General features: G+C 46.7%; 1 protein-coding gene across 2 annotated transcripts; it reads left to right on the top strand.

Moving 5' to 3' along the window:
* The first annotated feature begins 9,953 nt into the window (after nucleotides 1-9,953).
* Alg8 (ALG8 alpha-1,3-glucosyltransferase) lies at nucleotides 9,954-26,884 on the top strand. 2 transcript variants are annotated; one of them, XM_057756211.1, is made up of 14 exons: nucleotides 10,044-10,060; nucleotides 12,294-12,372; nucleotides 12,833-12,972; nucleotides 14,014-14,207; nucleotides 15,734-15,843; nucleotides 16,126-16,193; nucleotides 17,316-17,442; nucleotides 17,694-17,797; nucleotides 18,478-18,598; nucleotides 20,753-20,892; nucleotides 22,605-22,744; nucleotides 24,594-24,691; nucleotides 25,069-25,141; nucleotides 26,285-26,884. In XM_057756211.1, the coding sequence occupies exons 4-14, from the start codon at nucleotides 14,104-14,106 to the stop codon at nucleotides 26,514-26,516; spliced, it is 1,317 nt and encodes a 438-aa protein (XP_057612194.1). In that variant the 5' UTR covers nucleotides 10,044-10,060; nucleotides 12,294-12,372; nucleotides 12,833-12,972; nucleotides 14,014-14,103; the 3' UTR covers nucleotides 26,517-26,884. The 2 variants fall into 2 exon arrangements, with proteins under 2 accessions (XP_057612193.1, XP_057612194.1); XM_057756210.1 differs by lacking the exon at nucleotides 12,833-12,972 and having other exon boundaries at nucleotides 9,954-10,060.
* Nucleotides 26,885-27,165: the final 281 nt, after the last annotated feature.

Genomic DNA, 27,165 nt, shown 5'->3' with positions numbered 1-27,165 from the left:
ACCCAGGACCCAGGAGTAGTGAGGCAGAGCCGAAGAAGACATCCCTGGAGCTTCCGTTAATGCTCCAGAGCCTGATAAAATCTGTTGTGTTTTTTTAACTTTAGAGATTGTTTAGTCAGGCAGTGGTAGTGTACAACTTTAATCCCAGTACTTGGGAGGCAGAGGCAGGAGGATCCCTATGAGTCCAAGGACAGCCTGGTCTACAGAGTGAGTTCCAGAGCAGCCCGGGCTACACAGAGACTGTCTTATGATTTTTTTGTTTTGTTTTGTTTTGTTTTGTTTTTCTTTAAATTCAGATGAACCAGAAAACAATTCCTCTCCAAAGGAAAGAGGCGGTGAATCTGTTTGGTGCATTTCGTCAAGTAGACTCAGCGCCCTGCTGGCCCGATCCCCAGCTTGAGTTTGCAGCATTTTGTTCTCGTTTTTTTGAGGACTGGGTCAGCAAAATACATCTCTGGATGGTCTATCTCTTCTCCCTGTTGCCTGGTGACTCCAGACAAGACCGCCAAGACTCATCCTCCACCACCGCTCTCCTGGCAGCCCTCTAGGGGATAAGATGCCAAGATGGATAAGATGCAAGATGAATTAAGGAAGGCCCAGAGATGCTCACAGACTTTCCCAAACGTCCCATGCCCACAAGGTGGTGAAAGACAGTAGGAGTTGGATTCCAGGGCCTGGCCTTGACTCTAACTAGCTGTGTGATCTGGACTGCTTCTTTTGCCTCTCTGGGATTGTTTCTGTGCATGGAAAGCAGTGGGGTCATAATCCAGCCAAAGATACAAACAAGTGTGGTGCCGGGGGCTGGGAGACTCAGGCCTGAACCTCACGAATGGTCTGTTTCAGGAAAGTCCCAGATCAGGGTTGGGAGTCACCAGTCAACAAAACGAGGCAGAGAGAAGAGCCACCCCCTTCCCTGCTGGAGAGCTGGGCGGGGTCAGGAGGGTAACCTCTGAACTGAACTCAGAGGGCAGAGGGGAGGGTGTAGAGACAGAGATTGAGGGGACATGTTCCAGGAGGGCGAGGATCCTGAGAGAAGAACAAAACCGAGCTTGCAACAGCTATGGGAGAGCAGTGCCGAAGTCGGACGGGGTCTGGGCAGCTCTAGACTATCCTCACGGAGAAGGGCTCCTTAGCCTAGGACACCCTGCGGGAAGACTTCCTGTCCACCCTGCGCTATGTGTGCATCGGAAACACTGTCCACTGTTGCCCAGAACTCCAGGAAGAGGCCCAGAGACACAGCTCACCTCCCACTGGCCTCCCTCGGACGTATATTTCACAGATGTCCCCTCCTATACTCTCAGGATCACCACACATAATCACCCTCTGCCCAAGGGAAGCCTCGTCGGCCCACAAGGAAGTGACCTTACCTTCTGGCCTCACCTATGCATCCTCAAGGATAACACACGATATACCCATGATACACTTTCCCTTCCTTTTAAATTTTTGCTCTTTGACAATTTCATACATGTATCTCCCTACGGCCTCTCTCACCCCCCACCTCGCCATTGAAACTCTTCCTTTCCCAAAAAGCCCCTCCTACTTTGCTGCCTTTAATTGTTTTGGACTCACTAAAGCTTACCTACGGCTGCTTGCATGAGCACTAATGGGGCTTACTTCCTGGGATATGGGTAACTTACCAGAGGCAACACTGCCAAGGAAAATGACAGCCACTCCCCAGGGACCTAACTTCTTTCAATATTAGCCCAAATTGTAACCAGGTGGTTGACCACAAGCTCCCCAAAAGCATACATCTGTGTATTCATCATATCCCCTTGCTTCCTTAGAGTAAACGATGGCCGTGTGATTGAAGAACCTGTAGAGCTCTCGAGGTGGTTCAACAGGTGAAGGCATTGGCTGCCAAGCCTGAGAGAACAGAGCTTGAGTTCTGTTCCCAGGAAGAACTGACTCCAGCTAGCTGTCCTCTGATCTCCACACGTGTGCCACAGCATCTACACATGCGCGTGCACACAAGATCAGTAGATAAACGCATACATGCATACATGCATGTACATACACAGATGATAGATGTCGACCTTTTCTGGGAAATGTCTCTTCATCCCCCCCCTTCCTTCCGCTACCTGAAATGTCAGGTGTGTGGCAGGATTCAGAGACCACACTACCGAGATGCATACTTTGGATGGTGAAGAGGAACCTGTGTTGCCGACACCACGGCATGTTGGACCATGGCTACATCTACGCTTTCTTCAGTGGGAGAGAATAGATCTGTCCTAGTAAATTTGGGCTGCTCTCATAAAAACAGCACAGATTAGGGAACTGTGCTTATTTCTCTTCGTTCTGAAGGTTGAGAAGTCTAAGATCCAGGTGCTGACAGATGTGTGGTACCTGGTGAGGCCCCACTTCTGTGTTTGCATACACTACCAACCCACTAATCTCATCATGCAGGCTCCACTCTCAGGACCTAGCTACATCCCAGAGCCTCATTTCCACATACAACAGTTGTGTAGATTAAGTCTTAGTACACGAATTTTGGCCTTAGGTACAAACTCCCAATCCATGGCTTCATGGTAATGAGGGCTAGTGGTGGACCCTGGAAGTGTGTGTCATCTTGCAATACAAGATTGGGATATTTGAGTCACAGACCGTTTCATTAGAATTCCAGCATTCAAAGGGCTGAGGCAAGAGGCCGCCATTGTGAGCTTCAGTAATGACTTCCAGCCTATCCTGCGCTACAAAGTGAGATCTGTCACAGATAATAATAGTAACAGTAACAAATAATATGATGATGACAATGGCAATCCCACCAGGCTCTGCAGGAGATGTCCAGCACGTGCTCCTCTGGTTTCAAAGAGTGAAATCTGCTGGGTGGTGGTGGCACACGCCTTTAATCCTAGCACTCGAGAGGCAGAGGCAAGCGGATCTCTGTGAGTTCAAGGCCAGCCTGGTCTACAAGAGCTAGTTTCAGGACAGGCTCCAAAGCTACAGAGAAACCCTGTCTCGAAAAAACCAAGGGGTGGGGAGTATGAAATCTAGAACCACGAACACAGCTTGTCCCTAGAATATACTAAAGATTCCGAAGCCCAAGTCTTCTCCAAAGAGACTGATATTGAGGGAAATTTTCTACTGCACAGAAACTGCTGCTGTGCCCAGTCCTACACTTCAATGTGACCACAAACGTCAGAGCCCTTGTCGATGCCATTTAAGCCAGGCCTACTGGTCATGCTTCTCAGCGGATAACTTCCTGCTTTCACCCCGACTCTCTCCTACATTGGTCTGCCCTAAGGCCCAGCACTGCAGACTAGCTGAGCCCAGGAACATATAAGAGACCCTTACATTAACTTCAGTCATTCTAATGTGTCAAATCATCCTGATCCTTCAAGATCTCAGTCAGTCCCTCCTCCAAACACTTTCCCCTCACTTCCCTTCCTGGGTCCTCTTTTATTATTAATGATATTAAATAACAATAATTCATTAGGACATTGTAAATAGCCAAGTAATAATAAACGAACATAATCATTCAACTGACTCTTACATCGACCTTCTGAGACAGGTGTTATAGCAAGCAGTCTATGGTTGGGAAAGTTAAAGCAAGGAGAGAGGATATTTGAGACATAGACAGGTCATTAAAGTATATCACAAGCCCAACTCAGAGAGCTGGTTAGAGCCTGAATCGGGATCTGGCCCAGGTGAAGCCCTGCATTATCCATGGGAAGCCAGCACTCAGGTCTGTCGGAGGCTCCTCCCTGGAGGATGCTGAGTGTGGGGTCCACTCTAGCTCCAGCCATTTACTGTCCTGGGGTCATCAGGGGTGGCAAAATGCCATGGCTCCTCGCTGGCTCTCTAGGAAGCACCACCAAGGCCTTTGCTGTTGGCTTCTTTTCTAAAAGCAAGGCCTCCTCCCTCCCCCCTCTCACCCCTCCCCCTCCCCCTCCCCCTCCCCCACCCCGGATCTTGATGCATCTTTAGAATTCCTGGACTTGGCTTCTGAGTAGTCTTTGCTGGAGCGAGTCAGCAATTTGTGGTTTCCCAGCAGTGGCCCTGTGCTCTATTATAGAACTTGACTTGTCTGCATCTCCATTATGAGGCTAGGCACCAGCCTGGCTCTCAATTCCCCTGGCGGCCTGAAGCTATTCTGGTTGAGTCCTGTGGTCAGGTCACCTGCCCCAAGTCCTCAGAGTACGACCCACAGGACGGGACAGGAGATGCAGCCCCACTATCAGAAAGATAAAACCAAACACATCTGCCATTCTTATCAAGAAAAAAAGACGTACGATGGGGGTGCTTTGTGTGTTCTTCTTGGTAGTATGAAGGAAAACTAGTAGGTTAAATCTGAGTGTCAGTGTGACTGGGGAAGCAAGCACTCACACACTGTCACTACGGCAGGCAGCAAACTCGCGCCATCTCTAGGAGAGACGGATGGCGCTACTTTCCGGATGTGCAGACCCTTGGACGCAACACTCACACTTCAGAACTTACCTTACAGATATCCCTGCACACTGTGATGCATGCGCAAACATACTTGCTCTATTGGAGTTATCACTTGTCTGTGCATACATGAACTTGTGTGTATACATGCTGCATGTGTGGAGGCCAAAGGTTGACACTGGGTATCGTCCTCAGTGGCTTCTTCATGTATATTTGTTTGTCTGCTTAATTTTAACTGGAGGAGGTGAAATGGCTTAATCACTAAGGGAGTTCGTCAACAAACATGATGATCTGAGTGTGACCCTCAGAACCCACAGGGTAGAAGGAGAAAACTGAATTCCACATGCCAACTGATGGCCACCATACATGTACCTCGGCACAGACATGCACGTGCACACACATTAATTAATGTGAAAATATTGGTTACTTTTATTTTAATTTATCTTAGTGCCTGGGAACATCCCCAGCCCACCCCAGGTTGGGGTGTGTGTGTGTGTGTGTGTGTGTGAAAGAGAGAGACAGAGAGAGAGAGAGAGAGAGAGAGAGAGAGAGAGAGAGAGAGAACATGTAAATAGGAGGAAACAATGATTACTTCTCAGGAAAAAAGTCTGAACGAAGATGATTAACTTTCACTACCCACCATCAAGAACGAGTTGGTCTTATTTCATACTCATTCTCTAGATGTGGTACACACACAGCCACTGGACGCTGGAGTGGGAGGGCCGTCTTACCTTAGACAACATAAAAAGGCCCCATATCTTAAACGTTCAGCTAGCAGGCCAGGGAAATAAATGGCACAGCTATCAGTGGAAGCAGAGAGTCGAGACAGGAATAGAGAAACACTGGTTAATGGCACAGCTCTCGGTTAGGAATACTCACTGGAGATCTATTAGCGGCATGGCCATCCAATAACACACATTGTATTTGAAGACTTAAGAGATTAAAATTCAAACACTCTCACTACAAAAATGTTGTAGCTGTCCTTCATCATTCTTCAGTGCATTCGTGTATGGAAATATCACATACCTCTCAAATATTTAAAGTCATTTATTAATTAACATATTAAATCTGGGTATGATGGTACATACCTGCAATGCCAGGACTTGGGAGGCCCAGACAGAGAGGCTGTAAGTTCAAGACTATTGTAGACTACATAGCCAAATCCTATCTCAGGGAGCCTGAACTGGACCAGACTAGGCCCTCTGCATATCTATTATAGCTCTGCAACCTTCTCTTCATACGGGAACCCTAGCAGTGGCAGCAGGGATGTCTCTGACTCTGCTGCCTGCTGTTGGGACCCATTCCTCCTAGTGGGTTGCCTTAGCCAGCCTTGGTGGAGGAGGGGTTGCCTGGTCTCACTACAGCTTGATATTCCATGGCTGACTGATAGCTACAGGATGCCTGCCTGTACCTGAAGGGAAACAGTGGAGGAGAAAGGAATGGGGCACGCGGGGGAGGGGGAGAGGGGCTGGGAGGAGAAGGAGGGGAAGCATTGGTTAGGATATAAAAATAAGAAAATAAGTGAGAAAGAGTAAAAAATAATTTTATTTAAGAAACAAAACTGGGACTATAGCCCAATTGATAGCATGCCTGTATAACATTCTGGGAGCCCTGGGTTTAGCCCCTGGTGCAAAATAAAGCGGGCATGGTGGTACCTGTCTTAAATCCTAGCACTTGGGAGGTGGAGGCAGGAGATTCTGAGGTTCAAGACTGAGTTGATTCATACAAAGAAAGCATTTGACACAGCACACAGAGTAAGGGTAACATTTTTGTTTGGTTTGGTTTATTTTTGGTTTTCTGAAACAGGATTTGACTCTGAAGTCCAGGCTGGTCTAGAAATCACTATGTAGCCTAGGTGTGCCTTGGGCTTGTGGCAATCCTCCTGCCTCAAGCCTCCTACGTGCTAGGATTACAGTCATGAGTCACCATGTCTGGCAGGGTTTTCAAAAACTGTGACTGTCTAACTTGGAAGCAGAAAGCTAAACAGAGATCTAGGAAGAATTACATTCTGGATATGAGGAGGAGAAAGAAGGGATTAGAGAATGAAGCAACAGAGCAACAGCTGAGGATTCTGAGGACACACCAGGCTAGCAAGAATCCTGAGTGAGGAAGCTGGCCAAATAATAACAGCAATAGTAGCTAACACCTACACTTACATGGTGCGTACTATATGCCAGGGGATCCCTGACATTCCCATCTAGTGACACAGCACACAAAGACATACTGCGAGATACATACTGACTTTTTTTTTTTTTTGCTTTGTAAAGAAACAGAATTACGAAGAGGCTAAACCACGTGCCCAACATCTGACAACTGCTTGTCCGGCCAAGATCCCAAACTGGATTGCAAGTCTTCCTTTTTAAATATATTTTTAGATTTACTTATTTTACGAGGGATTCCCTGCACATGTATGGGTAGGTCCACGTGTATTCCTTGTATACACACACACACACACACACACACACAGGTTCATGTATATATCTGGTGTTTTGGGAGGTAAAAAGCAGGTGTTGGATCCCCTAGAAGTAGAGTTATGATATTGTGAGCCTCCAGCTAGGTGCTGAGACTTAAAACTGGGCCTTCTGTAGAGCAAAAAGGACTCTTAACCACTGAGTCATCCTCTTCACACACACACCCCAGTCTTCAGCTGTGTGATATTTTGATTGCTTTCTGACTACAAAGTCTGTTTTGAAACCAGAGGGCAGAGCTAGCCACATAAACTACAAAGTTTTCAGAGGACTGAGGAAGTAATAAGGCAGGGCATAGGGGATCTTGATCCCTTATAGGAGAGGGAGGAAGTGATTGGTGGCTTCCCCACTTCTCTGATCATTCAGGTTTTTACTCCAATATCTGATTTCCAATTTTGATTGATAAAGAATAATTAGATAAATCTTCAGTCCTCATTTTTAATAACTATACTGCGCTATGAAGGGCAATCGGGGGAAGGAAAAACCCTCAAGAGTCAAGGAAATCACTCCGAGGAGAGCCAGGATGTCTGTAGAAAGACAGGCCAGCACATTTGCTTCTGAACACCCACACTGTCTCTGCCAAGAGCTGCTTGCTGTTAGTGCTTGTAGTTATCCTTGAATGGGCTCCTTAACTCTAAGCGACAGGACTATCAACCCACTTTTAGATGATGAATTCGGATTATAGGAGCCAAATGATAAAAGGATGTTTAGCCTAAGTCCATTTCACAGTGGTTCAATATGTCCTCAACCCATCCTGCAGCTAGTTCTCCAATTTCTGAGAGGAAAGATCGGTGGAGATGCATTTGGCAAATATCAGAACCTTCACATTGGCTTCCTGACATGAAAAGTTAAGGTCGTTATTGTAGAAAAGGTCAAGTGTAAATCTTGACGCTCTGAGTCAGCAGGCAAGAATCCTGCAGGTAGGCTGCTTCAACACTCCCGTCCCATCGATGGGATCCTATAAGCTACAAGTCCCACTCCACCCCCAAACTCTCCTACCTCTCCCTACCCCCGTGACCTCAGAGGAACTCTGAAACACAGGCTGTAACTACACAGAGAGGACCAAGAGAGGAACTCTGAAGCATAGGCTGGGATTGCACAAAGTGAACCAAGAGAGCCGACCAGGAGAGCGGGCCAACAGAGCGGGCCCAGAGAGACCCAATGGCTCTCTGAGACACAGACAGCGACAGTACAGAGCAGACCAAGAACAGTTCCCAAAGACACAGACAGCCACTGCAAGGATTGGACCAAGAGGCAAAGACACTGCCAACACCAACTGAAGGAAGAGATGGATAGGCGCCAATGCAAGAATTCACTCAACAACCTAAAAAGCAACATGCTAACACTAGAACCCAGTGGTCATACAATAGGCAGCCTTGATCATCCTAACCCAGAAGAAACACAAGAAAACGATTTTAAATGTAGCTTTATGAGGATGATTGCTGTAGGAACTCCTTCAGCCAGTAGCCTTTAAGATACCAGCACATTTGGGCGTGGTCTCTTATACTATAAATGCCGACTGCCAACAAGAAAGTGCATTCCCACCCCACCCCCCGGCTTCTAAATTCAGTTTCTGTTCCCGACTCATGCAGAGGACTGTGATCTGTGAGTCCACCCCTAAATAAATAACCCTTTATTGTACTCAATTCTGAGCTAGTGTGGGATTACTTTATAACTTCCATCTTCATCTGGTGTCCATGTGGATTCCAGCTCCAGACCTACGGGGATAGGACAAAACAGGTCTCCCACCTCCGCCTGCCTGGTTTGATTTCACCCACCAAGCGGCTTCTTTGCCAAACCCCACCACAGCCACACAGGCGTGGGAGGGAGGGAAACTGTGTTGTGACCATTTGGAGTCCTGGCCTCCAGCTGCTCTTCCCTGCTAGTAATCTTTACTTTCCTTCTTATTTGAGTTACTGAAAGCAGTGTCAAAGTTGTTTATCAGCTCTGCTTCACAAGTACGTGTCGCCTTGCCTTGAGGATCAGGGGATAATGTTTTCACCTGTTGGCCCACTTGACTGTTGGGTATAGAAGCCTCGGTGGTGCTATTGAATAGGGGGCTTCTTACCAGTGACTAGAGGTCCTTGTCTCAGTGTGTTTCAACCTCCAACCCCTTGCCCAAAGTTCGCGAACTGTATGGTAGCATATAGAGTGTAGACAGGCGTTGTGTGCTGCAAACTGGATATTTGATGACCTTCTCTATGTGGATAATACTAAAAATCAGGAATTCAGTTTTGGTTATAATAAGTATGAGGTATGTGGTAAACTAGAGAACACCCTCCAAAGATACCCAAGTCCTAATCCCCAGAACCTGTGAATGTCATTTACTTGGTAACTAAGGCAGAACTGAAAATTCAAGGATGGCCTGGACTCCAGAATGAGGTTGAGGCTGCTTGGGGTATAACATATTGAGCTTCTGCCTCAAAATACATAAAATAAGGAAAAAATTTAAATGCATTTAAGTGCAGGATGTAGCTCACTAATAACGTGAAGCCCTGAGAATTCAATCTCCAACATCAGGAGAGATGTCAAAGAAGGGTCAGGAAAATGCAGGTGCTGTGAACGAACCACCGACTACCACAACGACAAAGCGCTAAGTGCTCGAGTTTGGCCTCCTCCTGTTTGGGGCAGGGGCTGCACGGAGGGCTTGGCCTGGCGGTGCTAGAATCAGAATGGTTTTCAGCTCTCTCAGAGTATTCTGCAACTGGACTTAACTTTCGGCCCAAGGGCCTTCACTATTCTTACTCTGAGCTCACAGCTGTCTCCACTACCACTTTGAGCAGCTCTTTTTTTTTTAATTTTTTTTATTTTTTTGCTTGTTTGTTTTTCACGTGTGTAACCCAAACTAACCAAAAATCAAGACCGAAAGCAGACAACCACTATTTGACTAGAAGTACGTACTAACAATGATCAAAATGAATAAATAATGTCACCGCAGAGGTCCGGGCAGGTGCAGCTAACTCTTGAGACAGCGGAGACCGGGCGGGAGGTTTAAATTCCGGCGCGCCCGCCAGAGAGCGGCCCCGAGCAGTCGGCGCATGCGCAGAGCTCGTCCGCTCCTCCTCGAAAGCCTTACCCGCATGCGCAGCGTCCCGGAAGTGACGGGCTCCAGGAATGGCGACGTCCGCTCTCGGCACCCGTAGTGGCCACTGGTTCTCGGCTTTGGCTCTCGGGGTGACGCTCCTCAAATGCCTTCTCATCCCCACCTAGTAAGGACCTACAGAGGCAGGGGCTGGGTCCCGCGGTCGGCAGGGTGGGCGAGCGAGGCTTGTACGGATGTCCTGGGCGGGACGAGGAAAGGCCATGTGTTCTCTCCACCTTTTAAGGCTTTGCACACGGGTTGATGCTTCTCCTGAGAGCTGGAGTATAGCCGTGTCTGGTCAGCTGCGGGTTCTCAGTCCAGAAAGTTGTTAGTGTCATTAAGAACTGAAAGGAAGAAAAGCGACACGGGGAAACATACGCGGTGGTCAGATCACACCGGGCTGTGGAAGACATTTGTGTCAAAGATGAGTGTACAGTCAAAACTAAAAGCTCAGGAACCACCACTTATCTGTGTGTCCACGGTGTGAAGCTAACGAGTCCGAGCATTGCAGACATTGCAGTACCATGAACGCAAATGTTTCATTTGACGACAATGTTTTTGTCGCTGATAGACTACCGATACAAGGATAATCCTGTAAGATTATATGTTCTCCTTTAAAAAAGGCATGTGTGTGTTTGCATGCCCCATGTGTGCGGGCTCCCTGGGAGGGCAAAAGAAGAAGGTGTTGGAGCTGGAGTTACAGGATGTTGTGAGCATCCCAGTGTGGGTGCTAGGAACTGAACTTGAGTTCTGGGTAAAAGCAACAAGTCCTCTTAGCTTCTGAGCCATCTCTCCAGCCCACGAGTTTATTCTCAAGTGATGTCATAACGTTATTAGTTTCTTTAACTTTGCTCTGTAATGTGTGCACAACGCAGTTTTTCAGAATGTGCGCTGACTTTAAGCAGTAGATCACTGTAGTTGCTTGCTGTTTGACATCCTGTTTGTAGTCTTGGTTTTGTTTTGTTTTCCCAAGTACTTTATTCTAAGCACTATACTAACACCAAGAAAGAAACAATAGAGATGGGGGAACTCACAACTTGATTGTAGATTTTGGTTACTGAAGCTAATCTCATCTCCAAACCTGACTAAAATGATGTGAAAATAATGAAAATTAAATCCAGGTGTGGCAGCTCATGTCTTTAATTCCAGAACTCAGGACTACATGGCAAACCCCTTTCTCAAAAATAACAACATAAAGTCTAAGTGAGATAAAGGATATTCCACAATTTGAAAGCAGGTGTAGAATGATAACGGTTTTAGCAGACAGAGGAACCTTTAAGCTGGGTACGTGCATAATAATTCCAACACTTGGGATGTGAAGGCTAAAAACCAAGAGCTCAAGGCCAGGGTAAAGGCACTTGCAGGCAAGCCTGACAACCTGAGCTGATGCCCAGAAACTACGTTGTGGGAGGAGAAAACAAACTCTCAAGCTGTCTCCTTGCACACACACTTGAACACAAACACACAGACTCATATATACACTTGAATGCACACACAGGCCACAACTTGTTCCTCCCCTGTGCTCAAAATAAATAAATGCAAAAAAATAGAAAAGAATATAAGGCCAGCCTGGACCGCACGGCCAGACTTTGTCTAATAGGGCTGTTGATACACAAAACCACCGCTGTATTATTGGTGTTGACTGCATGGCCAGACTTTGTCTAATAGGGCTGTTGATACACAAAGCCACCTCTGTATTATTGGTGTTAATTCAAGAGAGTTTCCAAGGCAGGGAGTGTAACCCATGGTAGAGCGAGGTTTCAGTGAAGCAAGAGCTGGATACGGTGGATCCTGTCTATAATCTCAGCGCTCTGAAAGCAGAGGCAGGAAGATTGATGCAAATTCAAGGCCTGGCTTATGAAGCAAGTTAAGGACCAGCCAGGGCTGTATAATGACACCCTGTCTGAAAACAAATCCTTGGACTCTTGAGCTGCTCAGAGGGCAAAGGGCCCCTGATGGCAGGTTTAACTATCTGAGTTCCATCCCCAGACACATGCAGTAGGAGAGAACCAACTGTCATACATTGTCCTCTGACTTCCACACATGTACCCACACACAAAATAATATAAATGTGATTTTAAATATTTGAAGCTCCTTTGTAAGGCTTTTTCTGGATTATGAGGACGAGAAAGTCACTTTGTGCAGTGATCTGAGAACCCAGTTTAAGCTTTCTGTCAGCCCTTGGATATCTCTGAGACCCCTTCACAAATGCCTAGATCCTCCAGTAAAGCACAGGGAGACCTCTTAATAAGAGAGATGACCGTTTAGGGCTCTGTGCATATGTGCATGCCATGTCATTTTATGGGATATAATGAGATATGACTGTTTCAATCTCACGTTCCTGTATTTGCCTTGTGTAGCCACTCCACGGATTTTGAAGTACACCGAAACTGGCTTGCTATTACTCACAGTCTGCCAATATCTCAGTGGTACTATGAGGTAAGTTTCATTTTCACCTTTTAAAATTATATGTACGCTGCCAGGCAGTGGTGGCGCACGCCTTTAATCCCAGCACTCGGGAGGCAGAGGCAGGCAGATCTTTGAGTTTGAGGCTAGCCTGGTCTACAGAGTGAGTTCTAGGACAGCCAGGGCTACAGAGAAACTCCATCTCAAAAAAAAAAAAAATTAAACAACAGGGCCGGGCAGTGGCAACAAGCACCTTTAATCCCAGCACTCGGGAGGCAGCGATAGGCCCAGCCTGGTCTATCTTGCTAGTTCTAGGACAGCTAGGGCTATACAGAAAAGCCGTCTCAGAAAACCAAATAAATGAATTAGTAAGGAGAACAAAAAGATTGTGTGTAAACTAGCTTGGCAACACATGCCTATATTCACAGCCCTAAGCTGGTATTCTCAGGCTCTGTCCGTGACCTTTTCCCTTCAATTCTCTTGTTCTCTGTAGGTGCTTTCACTTCCTCCTATGACCTCACCACTACCCGTCGCCCTAGGTCCATCTTTTCCTTGGCTCAGTGTCACTTTGCTTACATCCTACATTGGAGACTTGAATTAGAAGGAATTCTTTACTACATTGTAAGCGTGGAGGTTAGTGAGTGGGTGCATTAGAGGCCGAGAGCCTCAGGTTTACCTGGGACCATGTAAAGCTTCCGTGTTTAGACCTGAGGAGACGTGAACCAGTCATGACTTCTCCAGACCAGCAGTTGTCTGTCATTCACTCATATAAGCAGAGGACTGGACCGGGAGCGTGGCTAACTGTGATAATGCTTGCGTAAATCCAACCCCAGGACTTCAAAGAAGAACTTAAAAATGAAAATGAGCCAAAAAAAAAAAAAAAAAAAAAAGAAAAAGAAAAGCTGGGCGGTGGTGGCGCACGCCTTTAATCCCAGCACTCGGGAGGCAGAGGCAGGCGGATCTCTGTGAGTTCGAGACCAGCCTGGTCTACAAGAGCTAGTTCCAGGACAGGCTCCAAAACCACAGAGAAACCTTGTCTCGAAAAACCAAAAAAAAAAAAAAAAAAAAAAAAAAAAAAAAAATGAGCAGAGAGCAAGCAATCATTTGTCCTGAGTCTCACCTTGGTTACAGTTACCTTTCAGTCATCTTGAACCACCTTTGGTCCCAGTGATGAACCAGTTAGTGCCCAGGGAGCCTGTCCTGTCTGTGGAAAGAGTAACAGGGAGCTGGAGATAGGCTCTGGTTAAGAGCCTTATTCTCCCAGAGAAACAGGATTCCATCCCCAGCTCCTACATGGTGACTCACAACTGTCTCTAAGTCCAGTCCCAGGGGAGTCTCTCTTCAGACCAGCCCGGGCACCTATGTTCATGCAGGAAAAAGGCTCATACATATTTTTAAAATTAAAAAAAGAAATTAAGTGCACATACAGAGAAGGAGGGTTGTGATTGGTGTCTAGGCCAGTGCATGGCCGAGGAATCCCAGGCTGCTCTGAAGTCCTCCCACCTCAGCCTCCTCGGTGCTGGGATTAGAGGTGAGCATCGTGTTTGTCGCTCTCCAATTCTCACATACAAACAGCTCTGCATGTTTAGTGCATTTGAAGTGCAGCTTTATTTCAGTATGCACCTTGTTTAGTTAGTTAGGGTGTTTTAATTTTGACTTTTTTTTTTATCGCAGGCAACTTCAGAGTGGACCTTGGATTACCCCCCCTTTTTTGCGTGGTTTGAGTACGCCCTATCATATATTGCCAAATTCTTTGATCAAGAGATGCTTAATGTCCGTAACCTGAACTACCGCAGCTCAGGAACACTGCTCTTCCAGAGGTTCTCCGTCATCTTGGCAGATGCGCTCTTTGTGTACGCTGTTCACGAGTAAGTGGCAGGCGGCATGCTGCATGGGCTTTTGTTCATGCGGACGGTATTGAGAAATTGTATTACCGCTGATTTTCAGGAAACACAGCCCTGTTCATATAATAGCAAATCTTGAAACAGCAAAAACCCAAGTTGAGCTTCAAAATGCCTGAGGTAATTTCGGGGAGCAGTCTTAGAGGTGTGGTGGAGAAATGGGGATGTTAGGGTTTGGGGTGGCGGTTTGAGAAGATGCTGTGAGCGTTGTTGAACAGTTCTCTCACAAAGGCCTGCCCTGTTTGGTAGGACACGCATCTACACGTAGTTCACACACATTTATGCACACACACCCATTGTGCTTCACCACAGCCTGCTTGGCTAGTGTCGTTCCAGTCAACTCTTTATCTCACGGTTGGCTAGAGCATTTGCTACTCTTGCGGAGGACACAGGTTTGATTCCCAGCGCCCTCCTGGCAGCTCACAGCTGCCTATGACTTCAGATCCAAGGGACCCAGTGCCCTCGGCAGACCTGTGGGAATCAGGCATGCACATTCTACACACATACAACAAGCAAAGCACCATGTGGAGAAGACTGGTATGGTAACATACATTTGTGATCCCATTACGGAGGTGGAGGATACAAGGAGATCCTTGGTGCTTGTGACCAGTCTGGACCAGCCTACTTGGCAAGTTCCAAGCCAGGGAGAGACCCTGTCTCAAATAAGTAAATAAATGAAAATGAAGAAGTAGAGGAAGAGGAGGGGGAGGGGAGAGGAGGAAGAGGAAGAAAATGAATGATAGTCCCCAGAGATCCCCTTACTCTGCCTCCTGACGCTGGGATGACAAGCCCTGAGCTCAGGTCCCCACGCCTGCACAGCAGCCTCTCCCGAAGGATATTGTCGTCGTTGTAGTTGTCTCGGTAGTGTTCTATCTATTTTTGAGACAGGGTCTGAATGTTTTGCTCTGTATATAAATATATGGGTCATACATGCACATTGGGAAATGAGCCCAGCCAGAGTCTTGCTTTTCATTGCTTAGCATGTCACAAGAGCTGTGCTCTGCCTATGAGTTTTTTTTTGTTTGTTTGTTTGTTTTTTTTGTTTTGAGAGATGGTCTCAAGTTGGCTTCAGATTTGCCATGTTGTTGATAATGTCTTTGAACTGCTAATCCTCTTACTGTCTCTGCTCATCAGAGCTGGAATGCAGACATGCACTACTGACTTCAGGGTTGGTGCAGGGCCACCTGTGTGCCAGGCCAGCACCCTGCCAACAGAGCCACGCCCTTGGCCCACACTTGTCACGTGTAAGGGCTGAGCTAGTGTGTGCACTCTCATTTTTAAAATCCTTACTTTGAGGACTTAGATTGCTATTTGTTGGCTTAGTTTTATTAAATGAACACTTGTATCTGATCAGCACACCCAAGGAAAAGATGTGGGCAGCCCTGAGGTCGACCATGGACAACATGGACAGTTTGTCAGAAGAGGCGGAAAGGAAGTGTTGCGATGTTGTGATGAAGCTGAGAGCTGTTTCTGTTCCCTCCTGGTCCATGTAGGTGCTGCAAATGCATTGACGGGAAGAAAACAAGCAAAGAACTTACAGAGAAGCCCAAGTTTATCCTGTCCGTGCTGCTGCTGTGGAACTTTGGGTTGCTGATTGTAGACCGTATCCTTGGTGTGCTTTATCTTATAGTGTAAACTTGATGGGTTAATTGTGGAGTGATGATTAGTCAGTGTAGGTCTGGGCTACTTAACTCCACAAACTGCTTTCTCCAAATGTACTGGATTCTGGTTGTTAAAGTAATTTGTCCCCGAGTAGTTAATTTGGAGAACCAGTTAAACTATTATTTTTAATTTACTCATTAAGAAAGCATCCACAAATTCCGTACTTTTTCATAGCACAGTTCATTATGAATCTAGTGTGCTCATTTCCTTGACGTCCGTCCAGATATTCATTTCCAGTACAACGGCTTTCTGTCTGGGCTCATGCTGCTGTCCATCGCACGGATATTTCAGGTGAGCACGGAAGAGCCTGAGGAGAGTTCCCTTTCAGTTCGTAGCTTATACAGATGACGCTGTAGTGGGTGATAGATATTATTTGCCCCTCCCCCCATTCAGAATTTCACCATATAGATACTTTTATTGGTACTTCTACAGATTCTACCTGCTCTTAGGATGATGTTTTCTTTATTTCATAGATGGGAAAATTATATCCTAAAAAACTCATTACAGTGTGGCAGGTGTGGATCAGAGTGTTTGACTGAACTGTTTCTGTTGGAGAATCTCCAAGAGCATTTTCTTTTGAAGTAATTAATGGTGGTGTTTTTTCATGAGAAGCTTGTAAGATAGTTAGAATAGTGTGATGGATAGGAAATTTGAAATCAAAAGACCCATGCTTCTATCTTAATGCTAATAAAATCATAAGGCTCAGCCGAGCCTTAACATTACCGTATTCGGTTCTTCCCCAATTCCTATGAGGTAGATAGAATTCAGACTTCTATGTTAGAATTAGCTGGGGCTTGTCTGAAGTTTTGTTTTCTTAACCAGGATACCATTACTCCTGTAGATTAAATAACACATTTACTCCCCTTAGCCTGGCATGGTGGTACGCCCTGTAGTCCAGCTGCTTAGAAGGCTGAGGTAGGTGGATCCTTTGGAGCTGGGAAATCGGGGCCCATCTGCTCGATGTCATAGTGAGACCAAACTAGAGATAAACTCAGGGTCTCACACACACTAGGCAAGTGCTGTAACCACTGGAGGTTTCGTCCTTGTTTGTTTGTTTGTTGTTTAATGGGATAAGGATGTAGCTCAGCAGGAGAATGCGTGCCTAGGATGCACTAGGCCTGGATTCAATCCCCAGCACAAGCCATACACACAAAACAGTTGTTTTTCTCACAGCACAACAGATAGGATTCATTCAGTCCTAGTTGCCAGTCCTTGAATACCCCTCACTCATTTTCTCCTGGTGCTGCCTTCTCAAACAACCATTCGCCAAGGCTGAGAAGCCAGCGTTGGTGTACCTGAACTTCATTAACTTTTCTGCTAATGTCTTCCTTCTGTTCCAGGATCCACTGCAGGATTTACATACTGCATTTCGTCCACTTTGAATTTAAAGCGATCTCCCTGTCTGTCTCCTAGAAAAGGCATATGGAAGCAGCATTTCTCTTCGCCGTCCTCCTGCATTTCAAGCACATTTACCTCTACGTAGCACCAGCCTATGGTGTCTATCTGCTGCGATCTTACTGTTTCACTGCGAGCAAACCAGGCAAGTCTTAGCAGTGGTAACCAAATCCTTATTTCCTTCCTTGCAGCTTACACTGTTACGGAACATTATAGATGTCTCCTGGGTGCTGATCTATAACCCTTCACCATCCACAGAGAGATCAGTGTATTCCCCGGGCATGGTGGCATCACCTCTAATCCCAGTACTAGGGAGGCTGAAGCGGGAGGACATTTGGGCTATGTGTCGAAACCCCTTCTTCATGCTCCTAGTAATGCGGCTCTCCTTTTCTGTAGATGGCAGTGTCCGATGGGGCAGCTTCAGCTTTGTCCGCGTACTTTCCCTGGGACTGATTGTTTTCCTAGTTTCTGCTCTTTCGTTGGGCCCTTTCCTAGCCTTGGTAAGACATTTTATTTCTGATTTTTACTTTTTAAAAAGTAATATAAGTCATGGTTTTGTTGTTTAGAAGGAACAGTAGAGTAGGGGTGTGTGTGAAGTCGTTGTAAAAGCTCCTTTCTTACCTTCCTACCAAGGGGACAGGAAGTTCTCCCCACACATGTTGGTGCTTGCTCTAGTAGCATGGAGCTGTGGTTACACTCAGGAATTAATTCTCATTAATATTTCTGGCCTCGCAGATCATCCTTTGTAGACAGTAAACGCTGGAAAGTACCTGCGATAGATGGCCAAATATCTTTTTTTCTCTCTTGCTGCACACCCTGAAATCAGTGTTTTACTTCCTATTGAGGGAGGAGAACCACATCTAATGTGCCCTGCTCCTCACCACTTCAGCAGGCTTAGCTGGAGCACAGTCTGTGCTCTCCCTGCGCCTTGTCAATTCCGTGTGCTTCCTAACAGGAAGAATGGTAGTCCCTGATTTTAGGTGTCTTCTCCTGGCCACTTGGGAAGGTTAGGCAAAGAGGTCTATGGCTTGATTGAGATCATTCGCCTGTAGAAACAAAGATTGGAACCCAGACTGCTGAACTTCCTGTGCAGTGTGCCACAGGCAGTTTTCCTGCTCTGTTTTAGAATTTGGAAAAAGTTGATGGCTGTTTAATTGGTTTCATTTCTCCTTTTCAACAGAACCAGCTGCCACAAGTCTTTTCCCGACTCTTTCCATTCAAGAGGGGCCTTTGCCATGCCTACTGGGCTCCAAACTTCTGGGCTTTGTACAATGCCGTGGACAAAGCCCTGTGTGTCATTGGTATGGTACCAGCTTTCTCACGTAGACTACGAGTAGCTCTCTCGGGAGGTGGAAACGCCCGCCCGCCCGTGCTGTGTTTGGGTGTGTGTTCTGCTTCACTTGGTCTCCAGCCCCGCACTTCAGCACAAGATGAGCAGAGCCAAATTGTTTGAGATCGAGTCTTTCGTGCAGGAAGTGGACTGCGTTGCTTACAAATGTCCCTTGTGGCAGTGAGGTTGTAGATGCTTTCCTTGAATGAGTAGATTAAACATTTGGGTGCTTTTTAAGAATTACCTTTAATCATATGGGGGAGGGTGTACACTTGAGTGCTGATCCCACAGAGGCGAGAGGTGCTGGATCCCCTGGACCTGGAGTTACATATTTATAGGGAATTGGTACTTTGTTTACTTACTTATTTTTAGAAATTATAATTTAGTTTCCTCCCTCACTCATCAGTCCAGTGTCACTGACACTGGCGTTCTTACAAAATAACTTCAGATGTTTGTATTTTGAAAAGCTGTTGTTCGTTCAGCTTAGTGTGCAGTACAAGGCCTAATTACCCTGCCTGAGCCAGGAAATGTGCCCCACCTTGTGTACCTGCTCCCCAAAGATACCTTACATGGAAATTTAGTGTCAGGTTCAGATATTTAGGGGAATAGCCATTAATATTAAGATAAAATCGGGAATTAACTCCACTGGTGGAGTGCAAATCCTAGTTCTACCAGCATTGCGTAATCCAGGTGCAGTGGGGTACGCCTTCAGCCCCAGCTTTCAGCATTGCGTAATCCAGGTGCAGTGGGGTACGCCTTCAGCCCCAGCTTTCAGCATTGCGTAATCCAGGTGCAGTGGGGTACGCCTTCAGCCCCAGCTTTCAGCATTGCGTAATCCAGGTGCAGTGGGGTACGCCTTCAGCCCCAGCTTTCAGCATTGCGTAATCCAGGTGCAGTGGGGTACGCCTTCAGCCCCAGCTTTCAGCATTGCGTAATCCAGGTGCAGTGGGGTACGCCTTCAGCCCCAGCTTTCAGCATTGCGTAATCCAGGTGCAGTGGGGTACGCCTTCAGCCCCAGCTTTCAGCATTGCGTAAACCAGGTGCAGTGGGGTATGCCTGCAGCCCCAGCTTTCAGACAGTAGAGGCAGAAAGATCAGAAGCTCAGAGTCGTTCTTGATTGGGTTGACTACATGAGATCCTGTTCCAAAAAAGAGAGGAGGTGGCTGAGTCACCTGTAATTCCAACACTTGGTGGGCAGAGGCAAGAGGATCAGGAGTTCGAAACTAGCCTGAGCTACCGAGACTGAGCTACTTGTCTCAAAACAAAACAACAAAAAGGAAAAAGAAACCCAGAATCTGAAGGGAAAGGAATACGTAGGTAACACAGCTGGTGGCTGCGGCCTCCCCGCATTGCGGCCATAGAAAGGGCTGTGTGTGCTCAGGCTGTCTTGGCCACACTGTTTTCTCTGGAGCTCATTTTGGGTGGGGCTCGCATCGTTGTTCCAGGCTTGGTTCATCTGACAAGTAATTATTGACCTTCTGTGTTTGGGGATAGAAAGAACTCCAAGTCACTTCTGTATTTCAGGGACATAGTGTAGTAGAGAAAATAAACACAGAAACAGCACTGGAGAACCGTAGAGCAGCCTTGCTTCTCGATTTAGGGGTTCTCTTTGCATGACTGAGTTGGTTAGTCTGGCAGAGTGGGTGAGTCCCTCGGAGCTGCGTGAGCAGAGGAGAGTGCGCTCAGGACTTGCAGTCCATTGTGACTAAGCCACATTAGTGCAGATGGGGCCGGAGACGGGACCAAAGGCTGCTGTGTGTGGGAATACGGACTTCATGCTACAGGAAGTGAAAGGCTGAGTTTGGTCTGACATGGTTTGCTCTTTAAATAGCTTGCATCACTTAAGTGGTAGAGAAGATTGCTGTTCCAATGCCGCCTGCCCACAAGGTTCCTGTAGGCTGCACAAATGGCTTATTCCAATTTTAGTCTATAGCCATAGATTATCATCTGTAACTGGAAAGAAGCCTGTGCCGGAGGCAGCACAGCTAGACCTACACCCATGAGCCATGAAATCCAGCCGTGAACGGTCGCAGATTTATTAGCGTTTTACAATTATTACACAAGGAGTGGACTCATAAGATAGGGAGTCCTGTTGATTAAAGTGAAATGTCTGCTTACGCTCTAGGTTTGGAATTGAAACTTCTTGACCCCAACCAGATCCCCAGGGCCTCAATGACAAGTGGTTTGGTTCAGCAGTTCCAGCACACAGTCCTTCCCTCAGTTTCCCCTCTGGCAACCCTCATCTGCACACTGATAGCCATACTGGTAAGAACTTGGCATGTGGTGCCCACTTGTTGACGCTTCTCTGCTTCTCCTATCGCAGTACTGGCTGAATTTCCGCTTTCAGCTTTTCCAACTGCAGGATAAGTTCCATGGCTGAATTCCTGCAGACTGGATTATTTCCTAGCAGTTCTCAGTAACTTTGAACATAGCGAGGGAAGATTACCAGAAAAGCCTCTGTGAGACAGTCTTGCCAGTGGCTGTTTAAGCCATCTGTCCATCCTGGCACAAGGAAAAAGAAAAGCCCAAGTAGGAGGCGTGGAGCATGCTGTGGAGAAAGAGGAAATCTTTGTGGCAAAACATCTAAGCTGTGTTTTGTGTTTCTCATCCTTGGCTAAATGATCAAACGTGTCTGGAAAACAGGATATTTTGTCTTGATGGTGATAATGAATTGAGAGGAACAGCACAGACCTGCGGTTCCAGCTCTGTGAAGGTGGAGGCAGGAAGATTCTCCTTGGGGCCGGTCAAAGACAGCTGCTGTGGACCAGCTGCGGTTAGAGCCTCTGCTCACGCCTGTCACTGCTCTGTGACTCCAGCTTTGTGACAGTGTTGGAAGGGTAGTCACACGTTAGCTTTAATTTTGGTTTCTAAATGATCAAGATCTCCTGGCAAGACACGTGACCCCATGCAATTGTGTGACAGTTCTAATATGCAGGCCTCTGAGTTCTGCTAATCTCCTTAGTCACGGGTTTTAGCTGATGTTTAGAAAATTCTAAAGCCCCAGCCTTGGCCAGGGCAGTGGTTCAGTGAGTAAGAGCATGACGTGCAAACACGAGGATCTCAGATCTCAGCTCCCATGATGAGAACTGCCAGGCATGGCTGCACACATGTGCGTGTTTTAACCCAGCAGTGTGGAGAACAGAGACAGGAAGATGGCTGGCATTGCTGACCACCACCTAGCTCTAGGCTCGATGAGAGACTCTGTCTGAAAGGAATAACAGCGGTAGAGTGCACAGCACCAGACATCCTTCTCAGACCGCTTTGTGTGCATGTGCCCTTACCCCACACAAGTGTGCGCACACACACACACACGCTTTGTGTGCATGTGCCCTTACCCACACAAGTGTGCACACACACATGCTTTGTGTGCATGTGCCCTTACCCACACAAGTGTGCACACACACATGCTTTGTGTGCATGTGCCCTTATCCCACACAAGTGTCTCACACACACGCGCTTTGTGTGCATGTACCCTTACCCACACAAGTGTGCACACACTCATACTTTGGGTACATATGCCCTTACCCCACACAAGTGTGCACACATACATGATGCCAGAAAGAGAGAAATAAGTAAAATATTAAAAAACGTGGCAAACCAACAAGAACATGAGACCTCAGCTTTGTAAGCTGTGTGTATAGAGAGCAATGGCTTTATTTTGTAAATTTCACTGCAGCTCACAAAGCTGATAAAACTTAATGCACTATCTCCAAAATTTCTGTGAATTTTTGTAGTTTGTCCTAGTAAGTTCAGTGTATATTAGCTAATTATACAGATAGTAAGCTGTTAAATTTTATATTCCAGAGCTTACCATTCACTAGTTTGTATAAGGGTCATTTTGATGAAGTAAATACAGATCCCCGTGGCCTTGTATTTTCTTTTGCAGCGCTAGCTGTGGGGGACTGCACAGAGAGCTGGAGACTCCCCGCCTCACCCTGCGGTAACACTGAACTTCTGTCTCTGCCTGTTGCTTCTAGCCCTCTGTTTTCTGTCTGTGGTGTAAACCGCAAGGGCCCCGAGGCTTTCTCCAGTGCCTGGTTCTCTGTGCCTTGAGCTCCTTCATGTTCGGCTGGCACGTCCATGAAAAGGCCGTACTCCTGGCGATTCTCCCGATGAGGTAGGCAGACAGCTCAGAGTCGTGTTTCCGAGTGTCTTAACTGTGTGCTGTTCTCGTCGTGTCCAGTGGGGAGGGACAGGGTGATGGATCTTTAGACCTGTGAGGGTTCTGGGGTGTGCGAAAATCATTCATTATTTCTATATATTTGATGATCAAATACCATGATAGGTCTGGGTGTTGGGTGGGAGTGTGGCGTGGAAAAGACCGTCACCCTTGGCATCATCACATCAGTAAGAACAAAGCCCTGGTGTTTCCTGTCGTTAGTCCATGAAAGGACTGAGCGTGACAGAACGTCTCGTGTGTCCACCTAGACTCTCCAGAGCTGGGTCTTTCTCAGCTTATTGCTTTGCAGGCTTTATTTTCTGCTCGGCAACCTTTAGGATAATTGGGATGAAGTGATGTAACCCCAGCTAGAATCTGCAGAAGCCAGGAAGCTGAGAGCGTGTGACTTACCAGTCACATAGCTGAACCTATTCTGGTGACGCCTGCCTGTGTCCCCCAGGCTGAGGAGGCTGAGGCAAGAGGATCATGAGTTCAAGGCCGTTCTGAGCTGTATACCAAGATGCTGTCTTAAAAACCAAGTCACAGCGCTAGCAAGTCGCTGTTAGGACTTCAGCCTGCCCTTATGCTGCTGAGTTTGTGTTCTTCTCACTTGTTTTGCTTTTTTTATTATTGTTGTTGTTACTGTTTATTGAGACAGAGTGTCTCTGCATAGTTCTGGCTTCCTGGACTCACTCTGTGGAAACAGACTGGCCTCAAACTCAGAAATTCCCTTGAATGCTGGGATTAAAGGTGTGCACCGGGCTCGATGCTTTTTCTGATAGTACTATAAATGGAACAATATCCGTTTGACACCTCATTAAAATCTAGCACATAGATGAGAATGGAATCTGCCTCTTTCTATTTTTGAGACTTTTCTCAAATCAAGAGAAATCATTTAAACTATGATCAGTATCGTATCTTTGGAGCCATAGGACTTCCAGATTACAAGGTAGAGCAGACTCTGTTCTGAACTCACACCGCAGTCCAGGCATCATCTAAGATTGGCTGTAGGTTGGAAGTGAGATTCTTGAGTAGTTTCCCTGCCTTTCTCCCCTGAGCAGCTGCCGATCCTTCATTCACTCAGCAAAGCAAGGCTCTCTCTCCCTCTCCCTCTCCCTCTCCCTCTCCCTCTCCCTCTCCCTCCACCTCCCTCCCTCCCTCCCTCCTTCCCTCTCTCCCTCTCTATCTCTCTTTGTGTGTGTTTACATACACCCAGGGGCTAGAGAGATGGCTCAGCACTCAAGAGCTCTGACTGCTCTTCCAGAGGACCCGGCTCAGTTCTCAGCACCCACTTGACAGCTATAATTCTGCTTCCAGGGGATCGATGCCTCTGACCTCCGCAGGCACCACGCATGCCAGCACAGTCACAGACATTTGTGTGTACGCACACAGACATACTGTGTGTATACACATGAAGTAAACAAAACTTTGGAAAAACTTCTATTTTATTTTATTTATTTATTTATTATGTATACAGTATTCTGTCTGCATGCCAGAAGAGGGAACCTGATCAAATTACAGATGGTTGTGAGCCACCATATGGTTGCAGGGAATTGAACTCAGGAAAAGCAGCCAATGCTCTTAACTTCTGAGCCATCTCTCCAGCCCCAGGAAAAACTTTTTAAAAAAAACATAGTCAAATCTCATTTGAGTTGGACTCGTAACAGACTCAGTGTTTATTTCGTAGGGGATTATCAGTGTTTGCTTTATGAAGGGATTGTCGGTATTTAATTTAGCCAGTCCTAAGAATAACAACACACAACTTCCAGTTGTGTTAAGGAATTACTGTAGGAACTTTTACTTTCAGCCTTCTGTCTGTGGAGAAAGCAGGGGACGCGACGACTTTTCTGATTCTGACCACAACGGGACACTACTCCCTCTTCCCTCTGCTCTTCACTGCCCCAGGTAAGCAGTTTCTGCTGGGGAAGGCGCCTTTGATCGCCGTGCCCTTTCATTTCAGACCTAAAGCCAGTGCGCTCTAACCTAATATCTGGGGAGTCTTGTGGAAGAAGAGACTTTTGCTCTTCATCTTAAGTAAAACCTCCAGTTTGCCCCTAGTTTTAAGTATATTTAGATGTCTCAGAGATGGTTAGCTAGGTGTGGTGGCACACACCTTTAATCCCAGCACTCACGCGTTAGAGGGAAGTGGATCTCTGTGAGTTCAAAGCCAGCCTGGTCGACAGAGAGCTCTGGGCCAGCTGGGTTGTGTAGAGACACTGAAGAAAAGAGAACATCAGCAATGTCCGTGTGCTCTCTTGACGTCTGTATTTTGTCTTTAACAGAGCTCCCCATTAAAGTCTTCCTCATGCTCCTGTTCACCGTGTACAGCGTCTCCTCTCTGCAGACACTCTTCAGGTACAAGCGCATGGAGGGCATATTCCCTTCTGGGAGACATTTGCTCTTCAGTGGTCAAAGAGGATTTCAAATGTATTTTCAAGTTGAGACCGGGGTGATGGTTCAGATGGTAAAGCTTTCAATATAAGCAGGAAGGCTGGAGTTCAATTCCCCAGCCCCCCAGAAAACAGGCATATGTGATCCTGTGGTCAGTCCCAGGACTGGGCAGGTGGGAGACAGCATCAAGCCTGCTGGCCAGCCGTATAGCCAGACCACGATGCCCAGAAGCACTGGCTGCTCTTCTAAAGAGTCCACGTTTGATTCCCGACATCCATGTAGTGACTGAAAACCCTCTGTGACTCCAGTCCCAGGGGTCTCACCTCCACAGGCACCAAACACACACATAGTGCACAGACATACATAAAGGGAAAACACTCAGACATGTGAAATGAATAATTTTAAAACTAAGGCAGAGAAGCAGTTCTGAAGACACCTTGCTGCAGCCTGTGGTCCCCACAGCCATCACTATTTCATAACAGTAATGGAGCTGTTGTAAGCACTTGGTAAGCAGCGGGGGAGATTCCCTAGCCCTGTCCTAGTTTGGGGGTTACATGAAGAAGTCTGCCTAGTTCAAAACCTTATCTGAAACCAAAGCCTAGAATGTGAGGTGCTCTTACGGATATGGCGGCATAGCTGCAGATACAAACAGAAAAACTAAAATACTCACACTGTGAAAAGTTAGTAGAAAACTGTGGTCAGAATTTTTAACCTTCTAAACTATGCACTATGATTCCTATGATTTTTTGGGGGGGGCTAAAGAGAGGGCTCAGCAGTTAAAAGCTAGGCTTACAACAAAGTATAAGAGTTTATAAGAATAAAGCACATTTCTAGAATCCCTGGTTCCGTGTGTGTTCTTACTCTGTCAGTGCCCAGGCACTGTATGTCCTCTACAGAACTGACATTGTCTAAGCAGCGTAGGTAAATATGGAAGGTTAGACTGTTGCGATGGTAGTGTCTGAGATAATGTTTTTCTGACATGTGACACATCAGTGCGGTCTCCGACCACAGTGCTGGCTGTTGTTCACGGAGGATGCAGGTGGGAGACATGAGCGGGATGTTTGCTGACCAGATGTGACTCATCTAAAATCAGACTTCTCCCCTCAGGAAAGAAAAACCTCTTCTTAACTGGATGGAAACTGTCTACCTCCTCGGCCTGGGGCCGCTGGAAGTCTGCTGTGAACTGGTCTTCCCTCTCACCTCCTGGAAGCTGAAGTACCCCTTCATCCCTTTGTTGCTGACCTCAGTGTATTGCGCGGTGGGCATCACATACGCCTGGGCCAGGCTCTACGTTTCGGTGCTGACCGGCTGTCTTGGCAACAAGACAAAGAAGCAATGAGGAAAGATGCCTTTGGATGAAAGCCAAGCACTTACTTCATGGGATATTACTCAGAACTTGAAGCAGTTGCCAGTAGCAGGGTCTGTTTATTTCGTAATCTGTTTAAGGACCATTCTTCCACACTTGGCCTTGCCCTGCCTAGCAACCCGATTGTTACCATGGTGAGAAGCCACTTGCCCTCTCTAAGCAGCAGAGCACATTTGAGAAAGCTCTCACTGTCCTCTGTTAAAATGGTCTGCTGTGCCCACTGAAGGGGAGCCAGGGGGCGACTAATAGCATAGTATTCTATAGCTGTTCTGACTATCGATAGGATGCAATATGATCAGATTCTATACCTAAGGAAATAGAAATAAAATGCTGTTTTATATTTACACATAAAATATCAAAATATTTTGGGTCATTACCAACCCTTGCATTTATTTTCCTGTTGGCACGCACACGGGCAGATGGTGTATTGTGTCTGTTCTGTACACCTTGTTCCAGGAGAGTTGTTCTTAGGAATGATACAGCGATTACACTCAGCAAGCCAGGAGACATTTAGTGTGCTGCTTTGGCGAGGCCACAGACCCTCCAGGCCACCGTAAGGACTTCTGTTCACTCTCTCACAGCAAGCCCTGCGGTTCAGACAAGGATACCTACTGCGTGACCT

This window comes from Chionomys nivalis, chromosome 23 (genome assembly GCF_950005125.1).
Source record: "Chionomys nivalis chromosome 23, mChiNiv1.1, whole genome shotgun sequence".
Classification (NCBI taxonomy): domain Eukaryota; kingdom Metazoa; phylum Chordata; class Mammalia; order Rodentia; family Cricetidae; genus Chionomys; species Chionomys nivalis.
This window is presented reverse-complemented; position numbering and strand designations above follow the sequence as displayed.